The sequence below is a fragment of the Tympanuchus pallidicinctus genome, unplaced genomic scaffold, assembly GCF_026119805.1.
Source record: "Tympanuchus pallidicinctus isolate F22 unplaced genomic scaffold, pur_lepc_1.0 scaffold15, whole genome shotgun sequence".
In the NCBI taxonomy this organism is placed as follows: domain Eukaryota; kingdom Metazoa; phylum Chordata; class Aves; order Galliformes; family Phasianidae; genus Tympanuchus; species Tympanuchus pallidicinctus.
Genome location: NW_026294669.1, coordinates 10,056,830 through 10,074,773, shown reverse-complemented (window position 1 = coordinate 10,074,773; position 17,944 = coordinate 10,056,830). Strand labels below are relative to the sequence as shown.

The 17,944-nt window shown below is 40.1% G+C and overlaps 1 protein-coding gene across 2 annotated transcripts in view; it reads right to left on the bottom strand.

Moving 5' to 3' along the window:
* The window catches only part of ADCY5 (adenylate cyclase 5), a 198,788-nt gene that overhangs the window by 81,881 nt on the left and 98,963 nt on the right, over positions 1-17,944 (bottom strand). For both annotated transcript variants that reach the window (XM_052676145.1, XM_052676147.1), the window contains exons 2-3: positions 5,178-5,327; positions 72-193 (exon numbers count right to left, since the gene is read on the bottom strand). In XM_052676145.1, the coding sequence (XP_052532105.1) occupies positions 72-193; positions 5,178-5,327 (272 nt within the window). The remainder of the gene's footprint in view (positions 1-71; positions 194-5,177; positions 5,328-17,944) is intronic.

The following is a 17,944-nucleotide window of genomic DNA, read 5'->3' as shown; positions in this document are numbered from 1 at the left end:
TGGGCCATAGGTGCCAAGCTTTGGGAGAGTCCATCCTCCCCAGCAGCTGAGAGACAGCCTGCTCTTCTTACCTGACATTGTCATGCTTCTGGATGTAGATCTTATGAAACATCATATCTTCCTGCTTGGCATTAATGTCAGCTTTCATCTCCATGGCAACATGTCGAGGAAGTACAGAGAGCAGGAGACGCTCCTGTGGAGTCAGACAGATGAAGCAATTAAAGCACCTGCTGCCCAGTTAACAAACACACTTTGCTCCGCACTGGGGTGGAATGAAGTCACCACAATGGGGGTGATGAGTACAACCAAGCAGAACCATACCCATAAACCCAGCAGCCGATCCCCTGTTAAAGTATCTGACCCCAAAACAAGAATGCAACATTGGGCATTGTGATTAACAGTTGCCAGTTCTTGCAAATGAAAGATCCACACAATTCAGAAATTGCACTTGCACATTCCTAGAAGGACCCTGCTACATGACACCATCTGACCTTCCACACAGTCTCTCCACGCCATCATGAAGTCCCCTTTCCCATACCACCCCAGAACTCACACCCCAACACCTTCGGGCACCATTTAAAATCTCTTCTTCCCCTACCTAATCATCTGAGCACATTCCCCATCATGCAGGTACAAACCTATTCTTGGCAAGTAACAAGTTAATAGGAATGCTCCAATAAAATGAGCATGAGAAGTTAGGCCAACTATGCAATACAGTGCTACACCTCTACACTTAAAACCACTATTAGTGCCCAGTTGAATTAAGACCCATACAACTACTCATGCCCCACAAGAGTGCTTCCAATAGCCACCACCTGTCATCAGCATTTCACTGCTCTCCACCCTCACTCAGAACAACTAAATTGCATTTTTATTTACTGATAATAGCTTTAGTGTGACTTTCATAATATCATTTTATGAGCTGTTCCAGATACAGTTTTGTATGCTAGGCAAAAATTAGTTGCATGACAAAACAATGACTTTCTGGTAACTTTCCTAAAAGCTCACACAAAAGCCAGCACTTGCTATTATTCTAAATTTGGTGTCAATTTTATGTAAAATCTGTAGAATTTACACCTGCAGGTAATAAGCACCCTAGGGATGTATTTGTGTATTTCAGGGATCTCACCTGATTAATTCTGCCCATACCATTCATTCTCTGTATTCAATTTGATTCCCACTCACACCCTGCTCCTGAACAGGAGGGTTTTGGCCACGGTTGGAGAAGGTGCTGGGCATCTCTCCCAGATTCAGCACAGCCCAACTGGCAGGCAGTACTCTGGAACAGCTGAAAAATCCCAAAATCCCGCACCTAATTCTCCTTTACTATTTTATTTCCCTGCAGTGAGCACAGGGAAGAAAAATGGCCTTCCTTCCCGATGACAGAGACCATGTAGAATAAACGAAGGTGCCTAACCTATCTAACAGCTCATTAATTCTCAACAACACAGGGAACAGTAGGGCTCAAGCACCAGTCCTGACTCAGAGGGGTCAGCATTCCTGCACTAATTATTCACGTCACCAAACTTCTTGCCTGCACTTCAGTTATAAACACATCCTAGTTTCTGGTTTCTAATTTCTACGTTTTTTTTTTCTTTTCCTGAAAGTTCCTCATTAATTTCTTCCTCTAGGGAGGGAGATAAACTTTGAGGGAACCAAAAGGAGGTGAATGTGCTGAGTATGTGTTCAGCATGCACTGAGACGTATTATAGGCTTCAGCACTGCCCAGTACTTACATTTTCCCCTTTAAACATGTACTTTAAAGAGACTGATTCTCACCTCCAGCCCCTGAGGAAGTAGTAATAACACAGGAGAAGATATGTTAGAGGGATGTCTGCCTTCCCAGCTCCAAACTGCAGCAGTCCTAACAAGATACTTGTTTTGTAAAGCACTCTCACCAGCATACTGCATGTGCTAGCATTCACACATCAAATTTTATATATATATATTTATATATATATATGTATATATAAAAGATGATGAATCATGCACGTGTCCTCAGGCTTCTGCCAGCTATTAGCGTACTCCTCGAGCGCAAAAGCACAACACATGTTGAGTGTTTACCAGAGTAACTAGTGCTACATGCTGCTGTCATTTGCATATGATAATTGGCATCCCTCAAATGTGTGAAAGCTGCTATTCTACATGTGCATCCTCTAAATAACTCGGAGCTCACTGGAGAGTGCAGGGGCACCCCAGGTTGGAACATTCCCTGTGGGTGCAGCAGAGTGGAATGATTTTTTTTTAATTGCTTGCAAAACAAGGACATGTTCGGGGGAGTGAATTTCTCAACTAATGCTCCAAGGGTTTTTTCACACATTTCTGGCTAACTTTTGCAGGAGAACCCCCGGCCCTGCTCTTCCTGACATCACAGGCACTTGCCAGATAGAACCACCAATGTTTTCAACACATTCAGGATCTCTAGGAAACTAACGCCTCTCTGAACTATCACTAAGTGGGAATAAAACTTAACAAATGAAATGACTGCATGCAACAGGAGCTATCTTCCACATAGGAACTAATTAGGAGACTGAGCTGCATGACAGAGCTGGACATTACCTTCATTCCCTATGCTGGGAACGTCAGAACCACTGAAATTAACCTTTGAAACTACCAAGAGGAGGCTGTCACAAGTGCTTTAGTAAAGCACAGGCCATCATAAAGACCTTGAAAACAAGAAAAAATCCCTTTACTTCAAATGGAGAGATGAAATTAAGGTCTCCACTAGAGCACAATTTGCATGTTGGTATTACAACTGAAACATAGTGCAGCCCTCACTGTAAAATCACTTAGGCACAAGTGAGATGCATAACAGGGCATCAGTCTGACCTGATAACAAAAGCAAGAGCGAATTCATATATAATTCTCATTTCAGTGTACAATTCCAGCATAGTTTTACTGAATTATACATTAAACAAATGCATACTGAGGAGACCCAGTCTCTAGAATAGGCACAGATGAAAAAGTACAATACAGATCTACTCTATTTACGTAAGCACACATGGATATATGCATATGTGGGTGCATATATAGAACACACACATCTGCACTCTACACAACATAGGAATTTTAACTATGTATTCTGCACTCCCTGAAGATGACCTCAAGGCATCAACAAATATTTAGTGTTTTATGTCTGACCATTTGTCCTCAGGTTTAGCAACACTGATTATTCATCACATGTTAAGTGATGCAGAGATGAAAAGAAAGTGAAAACACGTGAAAGCCAAGCAATGCTAGAACTGTGCACTTCTGACAACCACTTTTTTACTAAAATCTGAAGTATTTGCAGATTATTAAGGGCATTTTTTTTTTTTTTAATCCAAGATTATTTTATTCTGGGCAAGGAACAGAGTTACAGCTCTGCCCTAGGCTATCTCAGATAATGAAAGCATGAGGAGTGTCTATCTTGGATGGGACACTCTGGAATTTTATTTCTAATTTTGGGTGCTGGCAGAAACTTAATGAGGAAAAATATAGAGCCCTTTCATGGAGATAATATGCCTGCTTTTAATAGAGAACAACACACAGGAGCATCATTAGGTCTTCTGAAACAGGCAAATGAGTGTAACAGCACCAGGCAGTGCCATTCCCTTTCCGTCTGCACCTGTTTGGAGCCCAGCTCTCACAGATGCAGGCTGAACTGACATTTATTTGCATCTGCTGTCACCTTAAGATTACCTCAATGCATTATGCATGGAAAAGCATCTGAACTGAACCTGGAAATCAACGTTAGGGCAGACTGTGGCAGCAAGTAATGTTATTAGGAGTCCCCAGCTGCCAGGATCCACAGCTCCTGCTGGAAGTTCCGGAGGGCACATCCAAGTGACTGGCTTTGACCTGTGTTTTTTTGATGTTCTGGCTTTCTTCTGCATGGTATGGCACCTTCTGGGGGCAGGGAAGAAAAAAGGCCTAAAGCTAGAGCATTTCTCAAGGCTTTTCTTTCGTGAATTACTTCTGACACAGAAGCTTCTAGCCCCAGAATGGCACATGCATTCTCAGCAGGGAGGAGAGAGCTGTAATCAATAAATAAAATGGGTATTCCCTGGAGCTAATCCTTTTCTCCATCTCAAGGTGCCAAAGGAGTCCACTTGTTTCATCTTTGTGAAATTACATTAGTTACAAAGGAAAATGAAGCTTTGATCGTGAATGTGGTTTTCATACATATATTCTCAAAATAAAGCACATGTACATGCTATTCAACAGTAAGGTTAAACAGCTACTATGTCTAGCCAGAGGAAACTCATAAAACACTGCCAAAAACAGACCCAAAGATGCAGATGGGCTGAGACATGAGGGAAAATTAGGCCAGGTTGCCAAAGAAATGCAAAGATGCTTGATTCATTTGATTCATTCTCTTGATCTCTTTCCCAAGCCCACAACCAAGCTCCAAGATGTCTCCCAAGGGATGGAAGCCCCATTTCATGATTCATCTCAAGATGGACTGGACAGACTACTATGAGAAGTACAAACGTACTTCAGGGTAGAGGTGTATTAGCAAAGGAACATTCACGCTGGTCCAAAAGGATCAGACATGGTCAGCACCCCTGACAAGGCTGTTTGCTGGCAGCCATGGACCTTTTTACAGCAAATGAACATTGGAGTTGGTGATGAATCTCACTTCTCAGATAAATACAGCTCACTTGAAGCCTACGTGGTGTGCAGAGGTATAAAAACAAAAAGTAAATTTTGAATAAGGCAGGAAGCAGACCCTCTTTGGAGGAATCAAGGAACAATATGTTCAATGGGGCAATTTCTACATTTTTCTCTACAACCCACCTTTCCTGTTGGCTGTGATTTTGCTGACAAGCACACCACACTTCAGCCTCACAAACAGAGTCCATCTGAAGCCTGTGAGCTGCATCTAAATCCAACACACGGTGGCTTCAATGGGTACAAAAAAGCTGTGCAGACTATCTGCATACTATGTGATTTTCATCCACAGAGCACAGACCACAGGATTTTTGTAGACGTCTGCAGACAAATTCTTCAGTGTATTGCAGAATACTCCCTGAGTTCTCTTTCAAGCCTTTAAAAATCCTGCTCTTTCCTATCAGCCTCCTCTTGCTTGTATCAGTCATAAAGCGAGAGGCCTACAAATGCAATCCTAGAGGAACAATTTGCATGCTAATTGCATTTCTGCAGTTCCATTTTTTATTTCCCACTGTTGTTCTTACCTGCTGCTGGTTTTCCCTTTGAGAATGCAGCCTGGCTTGTATGCATTCCCTGGTCTCTTGGAAAGCCTGTCTTTGGGACACCTCTGCTGGGTAGTGGGTACACACGCCTACAATGTTTGTACAGGAGAAGATGAGAACATTGGAGACCAGCTGCAACAAAAGGGGAAAAAAAAAACAAAGAGAAAATACTTGATTACACTTTGGAAACCTGCCATCAGTAACAAAGCAACAGTCAGAACTCAGCCCATTCCACACCTCTTTGATCCAAGCCACGGGTAAACCTTAAGCTCCAATTTATTTCACTTCTCTAGTTTTCAAATATAAACCTTCTATATATGGCCTCAAATATATGTCCTTAGCATTGTGTATTACTTCCCTGGTAAAATATAATAAAATAAAAAATACTAGCAATGCTATGGTCCTACCTTTGGTCATCCAAACCTTGGAACTACTGTGACAAAAATGCACTTAAAAATGCACCATTACTTTGTCAGCTAAGAGTCAGCTAAGCTTCATGCAGACAGAGGAACACAAATATTTCCACATTTGCGTACTTACATATCTGGCTTGAAAACATGCCGAAGATATATATAACTGCTATTTTGAAACAGTGCTTAAAATAGTGAAGGGAAAATGCTGGTATTCACAGAGTTTAAGAGCAATCCTTTCTTTATGTAGTTCATCTCAAAAATTTATGTTAGTAGGTTAAAAAAAAAATTACATTTTCTACATTTCTATGAACATGGCTACAGAAAAGGTTATTAAGTCTGACATATATTTGGACTGGACATGTATAAAGGAAAAGCAACATCACTCCTCTGCTTCCACATGGATTATGTTTTGTAACAAAGCAGTCACATAACTTTCGCTGCAAACTAGTGTCGCAACTCTTATTTCCTAACCATTTTTTAATAAAAAGGAAAAAATAAAACATGTGCTGGCATTTGGTTCATGTATAATGTTCAAAACTACTTCTGACAGTATCATATAAATATTTTCCCCTGACAGAGGTCAAAATAAAACTTCTGGAGAGCTGCACAAACTGTACTGCATCTCTCTATGAGGACACTTATTCAAAACACCTCTGTTCTCTGTGGGGAAAGACTGTCAAACGTACAGGACTCTTAAATTAAAACAGAGACCTTTATTCTATTCCCTATAGACCAAATATAGTTTAAATACACCCTTTGCCTTTGTTACTAATAATTTCCAGAGCAGCCCCTTCTCTGAAAACACAGGATCAGGCTCCAAAAGGCAGCACCCTCATGGGCATCACTCAGGCCACAAGCCAGCAGTGGGTGCTCAGAAGTCCCCAGACCAGGGAGGAGAGGAGCAATTTGTATATCACCCACCAACATCCCAAAGAGCAATAGAAAATCTGCTGGGATTACTCAAACATCTTGACTACATGCAAGCAATGAAGACATCGGAAATGGTTTTATTAGCAACTCTGACCCCAGACAGGTTTTAGGCAGGAAAAATTGGTCTTTCAGCTCAAAATTAAGCAATACGTTGAACTACAACCAGCTGAGGGACTTCTCTCTGAGGATGGCTGCCAGTAGATGGCAACACACAAAGCTCCTCTATCCTGCTGCATTTTGGGCTGCGTCCCTGCAGAAAGTTCCCACGCTTGTGTACTATACTAAAATACGATGACTTGCAGGTCATAGATACCCATGGGTGGTTACCATCAACACCAGTTAGATCTATCTGCAGATAACTGGTTTTCAAGGAGGAAAGTCTTTCTCATCCCCTGCAGATTGCTCCCTTCATCTTAAGTATCCTCACATAGGACAGAGATAGGGCTAAGGCGCAGTTCATACACGTGAACATGACCCTAAATTTGCACATTTACAAACCCTTGCTATTACATTCTCATTCAGCTTTTTCTAAGGCTGGCTGAATCCTGACAGGTCCAGTGTCCTGCGTCTCTTCTTGAAGCTGATCAGACATCAGCCAGCTGCCAGCTAACCCACTACTGCATCCGATGGGCACATGATAGGGGGTTTTTTGCTGATAATGAGCAGAAAGGCAGGATCTTAAGGATGAAAAATCCCTCTCCAAGTATAAAAAACACTGGTGTTCATTTTCACAAGGAAACAGCTTAAAAATGGAACATAAAAAGGACTTTCCTGAGAGTTACTCAGATTCCTGCTTCACGGCCACATTACTAGCAGTCTGTGAACAGCACTTCTACAAGTTCAAGATGGTTATTATCAGTATTTTCAGGAAATCATCAGCCTGGAGAAGACAAGGCTCCAAGGTGACCTGATAATGGCCTTTCAATATCTAAAGGGAAGCTATAGGGAAGAAGGGGACAGACTCTTTAGCAGGGTTTGCTGTGATAGAATGATAGCATAGATTTAGGTTAGGTAAAGGAAGAAGTCTTTTACAGTGAGGTGGTGAGGCACTGGAACAGTTTGCCCAGAGATGTGGATGCCCTGTCCTGAAGACATTCAGGCCATGGGCAACTTGATCTAGCTGCGTTGTCTCTATTCATTGCAGAGGAGTTGGACTACCTGACCTTTAAAGGTTCCTTCCAGTTCTAAGGATTCTAGGATTGTAAATACTCAGCTTTCTATTTTAACCCCAAGAAACAAGGCTTCATTTCACTTACAGTTAGTGCAACCCCAAGCAAACTTCCCAAAACAGTAACTCAACTCCTGCATCAAGAACAGGAGACCCCTCAGACCTGACAACAAGCTTTCCATGAGTAGACATCAGTGTCAACAAACAGCCCCCAGCGGGAACAACCGTGAAAACATCACTGCCATGAAGTAGCCCTTAGAAGCCAAGAAGCACAGCTCAAGGCACATGATGATGCACAAAGATCAACTCTGCCAATGCAGAGCAAAAAACACTATCAAACATGAATCATAAGGTGTGTAGGCCAACAAAGCAACTTGACTGTTAAGCTCTCACCAATATCATTCTACACAAACCCTTTGCAAACTAATTTAAAAGACAGACTCGGATGATCCTGTTTTTTCTAAAAACTACACAGCAGCATAAGTTTAAAGAAATAGACACCTGTACGTATTCTGTGAAATAGAAGCTGTATGGCATCTTTGCAGCACTCTGAACCCCAGGGAGGGAAATTAGAGTGTAATGTTAACAGCATCAAAGATCTGCAGAGGTGTAAAACTGAAGCTCCTACGATCTGCAGCAATGCTTGTTATGTAGGCTGAATTAAGATCATTTTATTCAGTATGCATTCACAAACATTTTCTTCACAAGTATTTTATACCATGTTACAGCAGAAAAAGAAAATATCTAACCTCATTCTTTTTTCATAGTCCGTTGTCTTAATAAAATGAGTTTGTACCCGGTTTGCCAAATGGTACCACTAGCTTATCGGCTTCCTCGCCATTTTGCTATGGTAACCAGCTTCAGTCTCAGGAGAAAAGAGATGATGTAGATGTTAAAAAACTGAATCTCTAAGCTCCACTGCCTGAAAAGTAGAAAGATATTATTGCAACTACTTCAGACAATCTGCGTTGAAGAGTTGTTCAAGGCAATGGGAAAATACAGTTGTCTATTTTAGAGTTGAATTCCTTCCCCTGCCTAGCTACAGTCTGAGAAGATTCCTGCCCTTCTAATTTTGGAAAATAATAGTTTATAAAAGACTATTTCACTTACATATAACTCCTAGATAAGCTATTAAATCAGCCTGCAGTAAAATCACATTTGAACGTTTCCTAAACTGGTATGTTTACTCCTACAGCACCTGTGTGTGGCAGAGAAGTGCTATTATTCTGATGTTACTGAGGCAGAGGTGTTTAAAGGCAATTCAGCACCTAACAAAAAGCTATGCACTAGGAGGGCTCTTCAAAAAAACAGCGTGACTTCTTCCTTCCACTGAAGTTATAGATTGGTCAATCTCAGACAACAGAACAGACAAGACCATTTCTTGTCACTTTGTCTCGCACCTGGAGCACTGCAATGCTTTTGTTGAACCTCTTGCAGGATACTGCTTTCAACATTTTTCCCTCGGTCACCAAAGGAAGAATAAAAGAAACAAGAAATGGAAACAGTTCAGTTACACATGTTCTTGGAGTTATGAAAACCTGGTATTACAAAATCAAAATTGAGAGCTAAATCTGGCCTGGCTTTGCTGTTACAAAATTAACATCTTGGGCATTTCAGGAAAAGGCTGAGGAGGAACCCTGATGGTTCAGTGATCAGCAAGAGCCTTCCAGCAGAAAGAAATATCAGCTTGAATCAACATTGCCACGTTTCTCCTTTCTATCTTTCTATTCCGTTATTCTTCAAACACCAGCTACTATTCAATATGTAATTAAGAGACAGCATACTTAGGAGAGATGGCACCAAGACAAATTTTGTTACTTCCTTTCCTCTGCCAGTTTTAACAGGGCTGATTACTACCATGAAAACACGTGCCAAATTTCTTTGAATAATATAGCTTCTTGTAATAATCAGAGCTTTTTATTCCTTTCCTTTTTCCTTTTTTTTTCCACCAAGTTACCGTTCCTTGACTAACTTCTCTTGCAGAGGTTCTAAGCTATTTCTTTTCTGAGATCCCAGCATTAGGGCATTTTCTGATAGCTTATCAGAAAATTTACATCAAAATATTTTGATATTGTCGCAAAGTCCCACTTTGCAAAGTCCCACGTTTTAAACTTCTACCACGAGGCAGTAAAACTGCCACAAGGGAGAAGGAAAGCACCTTTCTTGGGGATCAAAAAGCCACAGCAAACTACTAAGAGGAAAAGAATTGTGTATCCCACTTTCTGGAGTTTCTCTCTGCCCTGCCTCTGCTTGCCAGCTCTCATAGTACTTATGTAATAGGAAATCTTACGTTCAATCAACTATTGGTACATGAGCTAGATTTAAAACAGATAACAACTCAGCTTCTAGATTGCTTTTTACAGTGGTTATATACTGAGTTGACAAATTGGATCAACTATTAATGATAGGAGCAGACATTGAAAGTTTCTTTTTTAACCACAAAAAAAAAAAAAAAAAGGTTATAAAATCTTTAATTCTTACCTGTAACAGAGCATAAGAATGTGCAAAAAAAAAGCAAAATGTGATGGCATACAAAAGCTCTAGCTATTTCTATAGCACCTGTGTGTGCAATTCAGAATGGAAGCATGGATAAATTCTGAAGTTCAAAAAATAAGAAATAAATATTATGGAAAAAAAAAACCTGTTATGATGCTATTTTAAAGCACTAAGCAGCTCAATAGCCCTGTATTGCTTCTTTATATTCTAATATCTCAGAAAAAGAAAAAAAAGGAGCAGCTACAGAGCCAAAGGCATAATGAAAATTAAAACGAAAGACAACATCAGCTGGCTCCAAGATCAAATTACTCACGCATTTGAGGCTGTATATACAACAACATCCTTTGTTTCCCTAATCTACAACCAGCAGAGTATTAAGAAAGAGAAAACCTGTAGATTACGTTAGAGAGATAATTAAACCGTCATGTGGTGCTCCTCTCATGTTTGGCCAGTAAACAACTAGTAAAGAATTTAGGAGTTCTTATTTTAAAAGTGACAAATATTTTTACTGAGTTCTTGAAATAACGCAATAAGAAAAGATAAAACACAGGAGTCTCGGAACAAATCTGCCCAAGTTGCTATGTGGTGCCCTCCCTGTGTTCTGGTACATCTGTGCAGCAAGCACTCACTTGGATCTTAAGCAGAACAGAAAATAGACCATGGCCACCATCTCCAGACTTCTCTAAGCACACTTTATGCATAAGCAGCACTACAGAAGCCAGCTCGGAAAACCTGAACGCTTCCCTAAGACATAAGGCAACTTAATGATCCCTAAAGTAGCAGAATTTACCGAAGAGCAATGTTCTCAATTGAAGAAAATCTACTCAGAGTTGAGGACAACAAGAAATTATTTGTAGAAATATTTCCGATGCCTTTTTTGCATATTTTTTTCCTACGTGGAAAGCTGGTAAGCAGTAGAAGTTGTCTACTTCAGCCTTTCAACTCGACTTTACATCCAGCATGAAGTTACTCCTTGAGAGCAAATTAGTGGTACCGTGCCCAAGATCACTGAGAGAATCTACCTGCCACTTATGAATATCTCTGCTCAATAATTCAAGTCAATAAAAACACGACACTGCAGTCTTCCATCCTGTATATTTCTGTGACCATCTCACCTTTCCACCGCTCTTCTTCTCCCAGGGGAAGGACAAACAATTATCTTGCCTCACATACATCCAGTCTTCCTTTAGAATAAAAAAATAAAACCTAAATCACCTTTCATATGCATACTTGCAGGTAAACTCTCGATACATTACACACCTCATACAGAATAAAAAATCAAGATTTTGATGGTTTTCCATTCTCTCAGATGAAAGCAAAATGTCTGTTGCTGCTTTCTTAGTTTTAATCTCACACTACTCAACAAGATTTCCATTCATTTACTGGCTGCTGTAACTGCAAACCTGCCACGCACGCCTTCCTGCTGATACTCTCGTTGCCACACAGAATACCGAAACATAAAGGAGCATATTTATAATTTGTTTTTATAACTAAAAATGTTAATCCCGATTGAAGAACAAAATATTACAAACAGATGTATTTTTAGTAAGCAGCTCAAGAGGAAACAATTATACATCAAACTGATTAATTCTATTTATACATTGTTGCCTTTAAAAAAAAAATTCTTTGATTATCAAGGAAAAGAATACAACTGTCCTGACCAAACCTTGGTCTAGCACCTGGTAAAAAGGGGTATTTCTGTGGCTCAGTTTCCCTGGAACTCTGCCACGATGCCAGCAAAGATCCTCTGTGCAGTAGCACAGTGCAGTAGGGAAGAAGCGTTGCCTTGCACTAGGAGCAACATCACAGGGAAGGAGATTTCAGGTCCTACCATCCATCCTCCCATAATCTCTGTGGCAAACAAGTTTCTGTGCATGTTCGCACTTAACAAACACACAACAAACAAGGACAGCTTTCACGTGATGGGTGTTCATTTCCAAGCAATAGAGGTATCTACGTGGCAAAGGCTTGAGCAACCAAACACAATTCTTTCAGTAAGATTTCAGTAAGCTCTTCAGATAGGACTTCAAACATTCAGAACATCTCTCTGTGAGGTCCCAGAAGTGGATGAAAGCTCCTGTTCTTACTGTGCATGACTCATATCTGACAATGAGGTTGACCCATACTGGGAACAAACTTTTTTTTTTTTTGGATCAGTGTGTATGTGGTACTTTCCTACAACATATCCAACTGAGACCTCTGCAGCCCCATCCTTTGACATCTCAGTTCTTCAGTCACCTCCAAGTACCACTGCTTGTCCCCTCCATCTTCCTGGCGCTCTGTCTTGTCAATTAGCCTTCAAGCTGCCAGCAAATACAATTCACAGAGAAGTATCTTTTGCAAGACCTATGGCTGCTTCCCATTGCTACGAGAAAAAATACTCATAAAAAATCACTCCTTAGTGATTCTGGGAATGTCTCTAGGATCCCTGTACTCAAACATGGGTAGTGCATCACCCCTTATCTTCCACAGTCATTTAAGCACCAGACTTCACCTACCAGTCACTGAGAAAACAAAAATATTTATCTAGTTACATGAAAGTCTTATTTATCTCGGAAAATACAGAACATTCGCCAGCTACTCAGCAGGAAAAAAAGAGCGCCCTAAATATGGTCTGTAAAATACAAAAACTGTTATTTCCCAGGCACTTGAGTTCATGTTTTCAGGGTGATGGTGAATCTTTTTGGTTTTGCTTGTTTGTGTGGAAGAAACAGAAAATTGGAGAGACTGGAATGCAGAAGTTGAGATTCATTGCTGTATCTCACAGTCTGGCTGTATGAGCAGTTGAGCTTACTGATCTTTGAACAGACTGACATTCAGCACTGCAGAAAACTATTAGCAGGAAAATTCTCAACCAAATTTTAATTGAGCACAATGGACAGCTTGAAGGCATATTCCTTGACCTTCAGCTTTGTCATAGTCTACAGTTCAAAGGTCTACAGTTAAACAACAGATTTTAGGGAGAAGCTCCAAATGACTCTTCAGAATAGCTTATAAAGAAATGTAAGACAATCTAACAGCACTGGTTACAACTAGCCCTGTTTGCAATACAAATCACACAACGCAACTTAGCTGGCCGTTATCTCATTATATCCAGCCCCTCTTCCATCTGCCTTTAGACCTGCACCACTCCACTCTCACTGCCTTTTATTCGGCCTTCTTTGTACTGTAATGCTCATTAGTACGGATTATCTTCTCATGTCCCCCAGTCTTTTTGCCAAAAACACACAACCTCACAACTCCAGAATCAAACTACATGAATATTCCTAAGTAAGTCAAGATAAACCTCATTATTTTCTGATAGATCCAACAATGTGGTTCCTTTGCTATGAGATGTGCTTTTCACAGTGCAAGACACACTTTAAGTTGCTTTGTGACATTTGAAGAAAAAAATTTCAAGGTGTACTTTCAAAGCATATGTACTGAATACATCCTCCAAGTCCCATACCACAAGAGTGTATCACTGATTTCCTTAAGCATTACAAAATGGCAAGCAGCTGGATTCTTAAACTGAGATATGCTGTAGCCAGAGGTTATTTTTGTTAAGATTGTAAACCTTTTCTTGCTGTCCTTTGAGAAGAACATAGTGAAAATGTTGGTATTATGACACCGTAAAAATTCAAATGCTTAACTGAAACAAACAAATCAACCTCACTGTAATGGAGATGCACAAGTTAGAAGAGCCTTTGGACAATTTAATAAGCTGTGTCTGTTGAGAATTGGGCAGGACATGAAGAAAAGAAATCCAAATTTCTAGCTAGTGGAAAATTCTGAATCTGTATTTGAGCTTGTACTTTTATTCTCCCAAAGATTATTACCAGAGATTATGCAGCTGAAAAAGTTTTCTGAGGTGAACTTAAAATAGACCTAATGTCATATTGACCTCCCCAAGAGGATACTGCACACCACAGAAATGGATTTTGAAAAAAAAGTGAATTAGGAAGATTTAAAGTAACCTAATCTGAGGAAGAAATAGAAAAAAAAAAAAAAGAAAAGATTTTTTTTTTAAATTTTAGAATATTTTGTAACATGACAGCATGACAGCAAAGAACTGAAGAAATCCCACTGACTATGTAGTTCATTCCCTGCTCACCTCTTAAATACAGTATACAAAAATGATATAACAATAGGATTGAAGTTTAAATGGCATCTGATTGCCATACTTGGTTGTTTCATATTACATACAATACCTTTCTTAATATATCCCAAAGAGACCCTTCCTTTTCCTGAAGTGCACAATAATGATCATGAACAAATTAGTTTGCAATCTCCTTTCCCTGTCATCGTCATCTGTTGCACCACAGCATAGATGTTTAGACACGGTTTTGCATTAATATTTTTCATTCCTAAGAACACAGCACCTGTGCAGTTAGCCTTGCCTGGTAACCCTTTCACAAATCATCACTTGTGTCATTTGGAGATTTACTAGTATACTTGAAAACAAAATGATTTCATGAAAAATGCTTCTAATGTGGAAGATTACCAAGCAAATAATTGCTTTAAAAGGAATAAAATAGCTGAGAGAGGTTTTCCTATCTACTGAAAATGAGGTGCAGTTATTGCCTTCATGTCTGGGAAATAAGAGGCATATAAAAACAAAGAATTTATTAAGAGATTATGATAATTTGAAAAAAAAATATTACAAGATAGTGCAAAAATATTTTAGCGTGCAATCAGTACCATGACTGTAGCTTGAAATCATAAATTGATTCTTTGCTGTGCTACTGTAATGCCATACACTTGTCGGCTTAAATCCCATAGGGAGTGACTAAGTAGTTCCTGATAGGATAAAGGTATTGGAGCCAGTTCTCTATTCTTATCAGTTAACTCTATCAACTTAAGACAGATAGAAGTAGAGAAAGCGATTTGGAATTAATCTCCAAGATCTTTGCTCATCAAACACTTCTTCGTGCTTTATGATCATCAATAGTAAGCAAACATGAGATATCCCTTCAAAGGCAAAGCAGGTGGTCCTTGACAGATTGCAAGGATAACTGATACATCATCTGCAATACACAAGGCCCAAGCACATCCTAATATGCTTCCTGCTGCAGCACTGCTAAAATAAGTAAACAGAAGAAAAAGTGAACGGATGGTGAAAGTCAGGTCTGTTAAGGCATGCAAAGGGAAACACAAATATTTGCAATTTTCCTGCAACGACTACACATTTTTTCACATACAACCTGAAATCAAACCACTGCTGTTTTCATGCTTTTTCCACTTGTGCTCAGTCACAAACTAGGTTCACAGCCCCTTCGAACAGCAGGTCTGCAAAGAACACAATGCTCCTCTGTCGCCACACCTTGGGGGGAACACACAGACATTCAACACTTAGTCCTGGGACTGCCTTAACCAAGAGAACAGAATCAATGTTGCAGAGGCTACCTAAATGCTGAATAATGTCCACCAGCTCACAGGCTAATTTTTATCAGTTTAAAACCAATTCTCAGTAAGAAATATGCTGCGTCTCCTAGCGTGAGTGCCCAACTTCACAGCTTCAGTTTGCCCTTAAAATACCATTTTTACAGAGTAGTACTGATACACCTGATTACTGGCGTAAAATAGATCTCTTCAGAACAAGCTGTGCTGCTTTCAGACCGAAACTAGTAGAAAAATCAGTGCTAGTTTTACTGGACTGTCAATACCTACTTTATACAAGTGAATATCCAGAATGTGGACTCCAAGGAGAGTATTTACCTTCCCAGTGTTTCCTCCCACTGCATATGGGTCAGATGCTAGAATCTAATCATGCTTACATCAAACTATGCACACATCAGTTCTAAACAACAGGAAATTAAATTCCAGAAGTTATCTACCCACAGGAATTAAGGAAGGGAATTTGAGATTTAAAACAGTGGAAACAGAAATACAATATTGGCTGAGCTCTCATTCCTCTTTTTAATCCAAGAGTCCCAAGTCTACAAGTGTATATAGCATAAAAAAATGTCTAGAAGTGGAAGCCTATGTAGATGATGCTGGATAGTGAAGAATTTGGTTGATCGTGAAACATTTTCTTGCAAGCTTGCCTTCTCAACTCTACTCCTGTTCTCAGTTTGACTAAAAAGCATCAGCTCCTGTATCAAAGGAACAAAAGATGCAACCAGTACCAACAGCTTTAGGGAGAAAATCATTGGTTCTCTGTCTGAATGTGGATGGAAAATGTGCTCAAATATACCTATGTGCAAAGTGCCTGGAAGATGCAAAAGATCCCCTACATGGAAAGTCATCTTAATAACAACAGCCCCTCAAGGGAGGTGAACAATCCTATGCCATGACATCCCATTTTTATCCCCAGCTCTGCAGAAATGCCACATTCCGAGCACAGTTAAATTTCACCCAGCACATGTTCAATCAAAGCCCTTTTTGGCAACTTCGCCTTTAACAGCTGTATTGAACAACCGTCTCACAATTAAAAAAAGAACACAGGTTACACAGAATCACAGAATGGCCAGGGTTGGAAGGGACCCTCAAGGACCCGAAGCTCTAACTCCCCTGCCACAGGCATGGCCACCAAATTCCCCATTTAATATCTGGCCTTGAACACGATGGGGCATCCACAACCTCTCTGGGCAGCTGTTTCAGCACCTCACCACTCTCTCTGTAATGAATTTCCCCGACATCCAACCTCAATCTTCCCTCCCTCAGCTTAAGACTACTTCCCCTTGTCCTGTTGTTATCTACCCTTTCAAAGAATTGATTCCCCTCCTGTTTGTAGGCTCCCTTTAGGTACTGAAAGGCTGCAATGAGGTCACCCTGCAGCCTTCTTTCCTCCAGGCTGAACAAGCCCAGCTCCCTCAGCCTGTCTTCCTAGGAGAGGTGCTCCAGTCCCTGATAATCTTTGTGGCTCTCCTCTGGACTTTCTCCAACAGCTCTCTGTCTTTCTTGTACTGGGGGCTCCAGATTACACGTTTCCTTATCTAGGTATGTTCAGTTTCTATTTGTGTACTCCAGTGTTCCTTGACATAACTCACATAATCCATCTACAGCAAGCACTAGGCAATTAAATACCTTTGGTCCCTCTAAACTATTTGGTTTAAATGTTTTTATCCCAAATGCTTGACTATTTGATAGAGGATGCAACACAAGAAGGCACGGTAAGGCAATGGACAGAATGGAAATTTACCCTTTTGTGAGAAAGTATTTAGGCAAAGGGCCAATAGTCCCAGGCTACTGGCTGTACCAGTGTCCTCAATACATACCAAGGGCACCTCAACAGTATTTTCTAACCAGGAGCACAAGTCTACTTCAGCAGAGCAAGAGAAGCTCTACCCCCATATAGTCTGTAATGAACAGATGTGTTACCTGCATGTGCTGTCATCCATCTCCACAGCATGATGGGGACGCGGGTCTTCAGAGAACCAGCAAGCATTTGATTAATTTTCTCTCTTTTCCACCTCATGAAGTCAAGCAGTTTTGGTAAGACTCATAAAATATTGATGCCATCACAATACTTTATTCACACAGAACAGAATTTATTTAATCACTGAAACTGTGTTTTTTCTTTAAATGCTATTTTACTTCTGTCTATATAGGAAAGCAGACAGAATTGGAGGGTGGATTGTTTTTTTGTTGTTTTTTTATTTGCTTTGTTTTAAATAGACAGTGAATTGAAAAGATATTGCTCACTGCCCATAAATAATGGAGTACTTTGCAGAAATTCAGTCCAGATATTTATTGGAATGAAAGAGCCTACAACCTTCTGTTTGCAGAATATGTTAATAAGGGAAAGATGGATGTGACAA